This window comes from Triturus cristatus, chromosome 1_1 (assembly GCF_964204655.1).
Source record: "Triturus cristatus chromosome 1_1, aTriCri1.1, whole genome shotgun sequence".
NCBI lineage: Eukaryota > Metazoa > Chordata > Amphibia > Caudata > Salamandridae > Triturus > Triturus cristatus.
This window is the reverse complement of record NC_140579.1, coordinates 11,261,202-11,269,622: the sequence shown is the minus strand read 5'-3', so window position 1 is coordinate 11,269,622 and position 8,421 is coordinate 11,261,202. Positions and strand designations below refer to the sequence as shown.

The 8,421-nt window shown below is 45.9% G+C and overlaps 1 protein-coding gene across 1 annotated transcript in view; it reads left to right on the top strand.

The window, feature by feature from the left end:
• LOC146869120 (E3 ubiquitin-protein ligase TRIM21-like) overlaps nt 1-8,421 on the top strand; it is a 171,188-nt gene that overhangs the window by 56,993 nt on the left and 105,774 nt on the right. The window contains exon 3 of the mRNA XM_085623054.1: nt 54-284. Within this exon, the coding sequence (XP_085479180.1) occupies nt 54-284 (231 nt within the window). The remainder of the gene's footprint in view (nt 1-53; nt 285-8,421) is intronic.

Sequence of the window (8,421 nt, the reverse complement as noted above, 5' to 3'; positions counted from 1 at the left end):
ATAATATGTAAATATACGTGATTTGTTTAATTGTTAAAATTGTTTCAATCAAGGAAAACTACAAGAACCAGACAGAGAAGATCATTAGCACATTTGATCTTCTGAAGCAGTTTCTGGATAAAGAGAAGCAACAACTTCTCAACAAACTGAAAAAGGAACATGAGGAGAATATGAAGAAGACGCGCGAGAAACTGACTGAACTGGAGGTGTCACAATCTACTCACCGGGGCCTCATCGCAGAGTTAGAGGAGAAGTGTCAGCAGCAAGATGTGGACATGCTGAAGGTAAGAGCCGGTGTCTGATGCCTGTGAATGTTCAGAGCAGGTTTGCTTGCCGTGATCAACAGGCCTTGTTGGGTTGGGAAGGAAAGCCCTTTGTAGCTCTGGACTGCATGTTCCCCTGCCCTAGGTCATTTCTCCAGGGGTGCTCTCTACAGACCTTGCCTGTTACATGGACAGGATTGGGACACAAGAGTGGAATTGTGGAAGTGGACACACTAAGAGACCCCTCTTTAGGAAAGTGGATAATAGGGTGTCCACACAGGCTTTGTGGGGCTGGCAATAGTGGCAGCTTTACCTGTCTTAAACACTTTGCCAGTCTATTTTTTAATTTTTATCTGTGTGGTTCATAGGTGAGAAGGATAATATTTCTATCTGCATTGTTGATGTGTGTGGGAATGTGAGGATTGGTGTGCACGGCTGACATGATATGAAATGGAACCCATTTTGTCTTTCAGGTGTGTCCAGCAGCCTTTGATGTTGGACAATTTTTGGCTTTCGTGTAAAGCCCCCCAGACCTTTGTTAACTGGGAAACCTGCATCTTTGACCTTCCTTCCCCCCCCCTGGTGTCCTTTTATTGACAGAGTGTTCAGTGATAATATTTTGTATTCCTCCAGAGTCCCAGAACAAGCCTAGCTCTGTCCCATCTTCTTTCCTCATCTGTTTCACAAATTATTTGACCTGGATTTTAGGGTCGAATAAACATCTATTCCAGAGCTTGCAAAAACGAGATCAGGAAAGGCGTCTGAGATCAAGCAGCATTTGGAGAACTCTCCTCATTTTCAAACTGTATAGAAGAGCTGCTTGTTGGACTCTGGGGATACACACTGACCAGCCTGAACATACCTTGTTCCAGGATCATTTAAGATCAAGGGCAGGGCTGTAACCCAGTATCATCGAGCAATGGCTTTGACCCAGCACCTGGATCTGCTAATTTCTGACCTCCATTTAGCAGACTGGAGATTAGGGATTTAAGGCCCGATTCACAGAACTAACTTAAGACAAAATTCTAAACTTACTACCATTTTGGTATTCCTTGAAGGCACTTACTCATTTTGGTATTCACAGAAGGCACTTACTCATTTTGGTATTCACAGAAGTTAGAGGAGTCCTAACTTTAGGACTCCTAAAGTTAGGAGTTCTAACTTTACTACTTTTAATAAGCATGTTAATTCATAATTTCTACATAAATTGGTAAAAAAAAATATCCAGAGATTCTTTAGTGTCATCAATAAATTAGTCCAATCCTTGAATGGCATGCCATTTAAGCTTTAGTCTCTTCGGGGGGTGACGGTGTTGATGGTCCGCCGTCAACATAAAAAATGTAAAGGAATTGTGGCAAGCCTGTGCATTATTCAACACAATTTCTAGGCCTGTACAAAATTGCAGAATTTAATTTGTGATATTTCACAAAAAATATGCAAAATCAGGTGAAAATGTATGATGCATAATTTTGCAATATCTCACCTGAAAATTCAATACGAATGCATAGCATGCGTTCAAAAGCATTACGAGATTCCAGGAAGAGAACTCATTCAAGGAGAAAATGTCTTCTGCAATAGATTTTCTGCTTGAGTTATTCTGCTTCTATCGAAGAAAGTTTGCAAAATTTCACTTATGGGCAATTCATGGAAATTTCACTTATTGGGGAATTCATGGAAATTTATGTTTGAGAATTTTGCAAAATTCGAGACCACAATTAAAATTTCGCAAAGGTCTAGCAGTGGTCTTAAAAATGTCAACCGAATTCTGGGAGTTATAGATAGTTCTAAGAGTGTATTGCTGTATTGACTATGATAGGACTCTGGACATGTGGTGTGAGATGGGGATTTAGTCATCAAATTCTCCTCCTGGTAGGCTAGGCAGGATCCTTAACACATACTCAAAGAATGAATACCAAAACCTGCCTAGCTTGACCATTGAGTCAGTAACATATTGTGAAGGCTATGAATCAATGATGAATCATTCACATATTTTTAAAGTGCTGGAAAATGAGCAGACAGTTTATATTAAGTGACACTTGCAGAATTTAGGGGTGCAAACATGTGAGGAGGCTGACATTTTTATTTAGGTGGGGAGGCCAAGCAGCTTACAGGAGGAACTGTCAAATGTCGGTCTGTAGATTTAGCACTGTTGAAGTCTAAGATATGGCTTGTGCTCTTGTCTGTAGTTGTGATTAACATTAGGGTGGTTTCGAACTGTGGACTTTTATTTTTCTTATTTTTTATTGCTTCATTGATCACTGTCAACAGACATACACACACACACAAGCACACACACACTTATGTGTTAGGTCCTGTGTGTTTTTTTGTGTACACATAAAGCTCTCTTGCCAGACTTGGCAGTGGAAGAGGAGTGACCTGTCTGGTCATCTGCTCTCTCACCCCCTTGCTTTTCCCTACCACTAGTGCAGGTGTGGTGCCATCCTAAACACCTGGTGGTTTTTTTTACCCCTGCTCCACTTCATCCTGTGTGCCTCAGCCTTCCATCCTGTCCATTGGGTGTACTGTGACACCTCATCGTGTTTGCTGTGGCCACCTTGCTCTCCTCTCCATTCTCTCAGCGATGCACTCTTACAGTCTATTGTGAGTGCTCTTGCCTGACACATTGATTCTCTGGATGCCGCAGACTCCCTTCTCTGTGTGCAGCAGGTGCAGCACCCTCCATACTGGGGTTGCGAGTGTCATCAGCTGTCTTTCCTCCATGTCCTAGCCTAATCCACTATTCCACTGCTGTGCCTCTGTCTCACTTTTTTGACCAAATGTTTTTATGAAGCATTTTTATTTTAGAACATGACAGACAGTATCTGCAAAGCTTTCTAGGAGGTTACAGATAAGGTTGATGCATTCATAAGACATCAATTAAACTCCTATTTACCTCATTAATGAAAAAAATACATTGTGATACTTTGTGGAATTAGGCTTAAAAAAGGGCAAAGGGTGAACAAGGGTGACATTTCTGGCAATACTTGAGCAGTAGGAAGTCTGTGATTGTTGTGCGGCTTCTGTCTATGCAAGGAAGGGGACTACCCAGGCACAAGAAGGTAATAGAGATATAACAATTTGTTCTATACATGGGAGGAAAGCAGGGGAGGAAAGCAAGGGAGTGGGGTGCTACTTGTGTGCTGGAAGTAATTGCCGGCATGCCAACGACAGGGGAGTGATCACACGGAGCAGAAGTGTTAGTCACTCACAATTAACATGGCGGGGAGGGAGTCGTCTTTGATAATGCTTTGAAGGTGGTTCAACATAGCACCCCATTCCATAGGGATTGAGGGGCAGATTTACAAGCCCCTTGCGCCTCATTTACACCACCGTTGGGTCACTTTTGTGATGCAGCAGCGGCGCAAATCCTGCGGCATGGTGCGGGGTACTTACAACGTGACGCATCTGGGAGATGGGGTGTGTATGGAGGCGCTTGCCTCTTCTTTGCCTCCAAGATGCAACAATTGGGGGCAATGACGCATGCCACTTTAAGGGTATACCACCTTTAGCTAACAAGAGGGTGAGCTCTGTGAACCGTGCTGTTACCTTACTTTGCTTAGTGGGCTTGTAGATGCCAAAGGCACCCACTTCCCAAGTGTTAAGTCCCTCGCAGTGAGAGATGTTGGCTAGAGTGGCCAAAACAGGTCACCAATAGTGTGCTAGGGATGAACAGGCCCACAGGACATGCTGGGGGTCTGCATTATCAGACTGGCAGCAGAGCTGAGTGTCTGGAAAGATCTGGTTTACTTTGGCAGAGGAGAGGTATGTTCGGTGTAGTATAGAAAACTGGACGTTGAACTGGGCATTTCTGGATTCCAGGTGAGGGTACACTAAAGCTTGCGCTCATTGCGTTCTCTCAGAGCCCTGGAACCCCCTTCTAAATTACATTTGCCGCGTTTGTGAAGCTGAATGAGGTGGGCGGAAGTATATTCCCAAACGATTTCTGATAGCCAGGTGGCTAAAAGTCAACATGGACTCATTACAAACATTTTCGGTATAACTGTGAGTTTGTGGCTCTTCATGAGTGAATCCTCATAGCATACAACTGCTCTGCCGAAGCTGCCTGTGCATTAGAATCTGCCCTGTATGAAAATTGTGCTGTGCTAGGTTTTGTTGAAAAGAGAGCAAGTTACCATCTAAGGAAAGGCCTCAAGAATGTTTATGCTTTTTTGAGTAAATTCCTGGGTGCGAGGAATCCCGGCTGTGCAGGCAAACCCTGAGCGGTATCTCAGGGGCATACGGACTAGTGTGCTGTGTGAGTTGGAAAACTTATCTGACACATTTTTTGAGTCCTGTACCCGCATAGAGGGATATTGCATGCGCCGTGCCGTGCCGTGCCATCTGGAAGGATTGTCCATGTTGTGTCTTCTGCATGGGCAAGTACCTCTAGAGGCTCCATCACAATTGTAACAAGCATTTACAATGCAATGGTCTCGGCATTGGTAAAGTTAGAGCTATTGGCATCGCTCATGACATTATTTTTGTTTATGTTTTTGTTTTTAAAACATTTAAAGAAACGGCATTGTCATGAGCAATGCCAATAGCTCTAACTTTAACAATGCTGAGACCGTTGCATTGTAAATGCTTGTTCCTTTTGTAACGTATCGTTTGCTACCTCTTGTATTCTGTTGATACTTGCACAATTGTCACTATTGCCTCATGTAACGTAACGTTTGCTTTTGTAACATGTTCACTTGTAATTTTTCTCCTTCTGTATCATTACTGTTCCTATTGTGAAGCGCTCTGACACCTTCGGGTAAAGTCTGCGCTATATAAAAGCGCATTAAATAAAATAAATAAATAAATAAAGTAAAATGCAAATACCCCAGGGATATAGAAGCAGTCATACACCCTAGGGGCATAGAGTCATCCGAAAACCATAAAATTAGGGAGACTTTAAATACCCCAGGGATATAGAAGCATATATACAGCAGTCATACACCCTAGGGGCATAGAGATATCCGAACACCCTAAGGTTAGAGAGACATGCAAATACCCCAGGGATATAGAAGCAGTCATACACCCTAGGGGCATAGAGACATCCGAACACCCTAAGATTAGGGAGAATATCCCAGGGATATAGAAGCAGTCATACAACTTAGAGCTTTACACACAACTGAACACCCTAAGGTTAGAGAGACATTTAAATCTCCCAGGGATTCCGAAACGTGAATCCCACATGGATGCGGACACAGTTCCACCCCCAGGGGTGTGCATACAGGCATGGTGACGAGCCAGGCGTGTTCCAGCAGGATCAGTGGTAGAAAGTACCTTAGTTTCTGGAGTTCAAGTCCTCAGACACACGTGCCTCTGAGAGCAGAAAGGGAGCGCTGAAGTGCGCAGGGTCTCTGAGTTCGCTACAGCCGTCGGGCCGGGCCTGGCCCCCCCCCCTGCTCATCAGATGCAGTTTCTACGAGAAACTTACGGTCCAGTCCCTGGCGCATACACACGTCTTAGGCTGGTGCTCTCGGTGCCCCCTGGCAGCAGCTGGTGCAGAGGTACCTCCCCGCCCGGGAATCCCCGCTCCTCCTTACCTCCAGCCCCCGAGGCAGGGCCATGTGGCCCCCGAGCAGCTCCCTGCAGGGCCCCTGGCTCCTGTCGTTCTCGGTACTGTCCAGGGGCAGGGTCCAGTCCCGGGGCCCCCGGAAGATGTCTAGCAGCGCCATGAAGAGTGCGTGCAGCCGACTGTGTCCTCTCTGACTGCCCTCCCAGCCCTCACCCTCCCCCGGAACCGAAACCGAAAGTGAATGTTCACCAGTTCAACAAGGAGGAGGAAGGCAGGGAGGAGACGAGCAGTCTCATTCCGATGGGGCCTGAGAACTTTACTGCGATGTGTACGTAGTGCACACACTGCACTAATACCGAAGAAAGACACTTTTACAAACAACCTGTGCGCCGCCATCTGAGAGATTTGTACTCCTCACGATGGTACGGGGACACTTCTCAGAGAGGGGGTGCTGCCATTCGGGGGGCACACAAACAAGTGAAGCAAATGGGCCACGCCCTTTCAGCTGGAGAGTGGTAAGGGTGTGGTAGGTAAGGAGGGGCACTTTGGAGCACACTGTGACAGATGTATGACTAAAGTATGGTGTGGTAGCCACTGACATTTAGCACATCTTCATACACGCCAACAGACCCCATTTGTAAGCCAACAAGTAAAGAGGGCACCGGAAGACACCACCGCCTTTCTCCGAGGCAGAGCAGAAATGCCTCGGAGAAAGGCAGCGGCATTTTCGGATTCGGGGGCGTGTTTGTCTTTTCTCTCCTCCAGCCATTGGCTGGAGGAGAGAATGAGACTTATTGCAAAAAACACGCCCCCTGATCCGAAAAGGACGGGGCCTAATCGGAATGACTGACCTCTTCTCCAATGGCTGGCCAGCATTCAAGAGGCCAGCCAATGGAGAACAGGGGAGAAGAGGGGCGGGTTCAAGCCCCTCTTTTCCAAGTCATTAAATCTCGGAGCTAGACTGCGCAAGCGCAGGCTTCGCAGCCGAGACCTAAAAAGCAAAGTTGACAGAGGGCATCCCTGCATATTTTCCCTATGGACAGATAAGGAAGCCAGTATCATTTTGCCCATTAGAACATGTGACGAGTGAGCAGTGTACAATAGTCGAATAAGGGGCAGCAAGCACTTACATACCCCTAGCCTAGGTAGAACCTGGTAAAGATAACCTCAGTCAGGTGTATCAAGGGCCTTCTCTACACAAGACACTAGCACTAGACAGGCAGATTGAGGGAATTGGAAAGAAACTCTGTCCATGATGTGGAAAAACCTGCGGATATTTAGGGAGGTACTGAACCCAGGCACAAGCCATTTTGATCTGAGTGGATAAGATCAGGGAATATTTGTAAGTATCTGTTTGCTAGAATCTTGCTTAAAATTGTGCAGTCACTACCCAAGATAAGCAGTGGCAATTGAGCAGGGGTGGCTCCTCCACAATGGCGGAGGAGCGTAGCCCCCACAGGCTCAGAGCTAGCAGGTGAAAAACAAGCATTGGCATAGCCAATAGGTCTCGCCTTTGGGACCTTATAAGTGTTTAGCCATGCAACAGTTGATGTTGTTGCACCAAGGATATTGTGCTGGATAACTAAACACGTATAAGGTCCCAAAGGCGAGACCTATTGGCTATGCCAATGCTTGTTATGTTAAAGAATTATTGCATTATGATAGGAGTAAGAAGAGACAGTGATCATTTGTTCACCGAGGCATCTGGAAGTGACTGGCAGGCCTTAGAGGACTCTCACTTCAACCATTAAGGAAACATTCCTTGTATGCTAAGATGAAGTTTGGACGAGGCTTATATATCCACCCAACACACTGACATGTATGGAAAGTGGATCCTGAATAATCAACTGTTGTCACACGGACTGCTTCATAGGGGGTCCATCTCCAGGCAAGAGGAGCCAAGCAGGTTTGAAAAGCAATCATGTCTTTGTTCATTCAACAAAGTACAACTTAGTTGATTCAATAAAGAACATGCCTAGAAGCTTGGCTTTAAGTAGTTAACTGATCAGAAACAGCCATGCAAAGGTAGCTGTGGGAATTTTTGAGCAGGCAAAATTCAAATTAGGAAGGCGTAATTCATATACTTTAGGAATTTTGAGCTATGTGAAATGTCCAAACTAATGGTATTAAACCACTTCATGTAGCTGATCGCCCCATTAGAGATGTTTCACTAAGACTCACCTGGCGGACCCAAGATGGCGGAGTAGGGGTCCGTGCTAAGCAGCTCACCTGAGGCTCTCTCCCTTCCCTCCCTCACTTGGAGAGAATGAACCGCGACGGAGAGGCTTAAACCGAGACATGCTGTAAAAGAAACTCAGGAAAATTGTCCGATCCTCTCCAAGCGTTAAAATTGAATTTTGGTGGTGTAGCGGCGGACGCGACCGCCTACACTGATATTATTGCTGCCGGTTTCTGTTTTGCTTTTTCGGCAGACGATTCAGGGTCTGCGTAAGAGCTCCGGACTTGTCTGGTTCAGTTTCAGTTTCAACCTTCGGGCTTTCTCCAATTCAATCCGGTGTTTGAGAATGCCTCAAAAAAATCCACATCGCGCGACAAAGCACAGTAAGCAAAATACTGGCGCGCCCCCCCCCCCGCTGTAACGGTGCGAGCACGAGCAGCTGCAACGGGAGCAGCGGCAATGGTCTCAGCTGT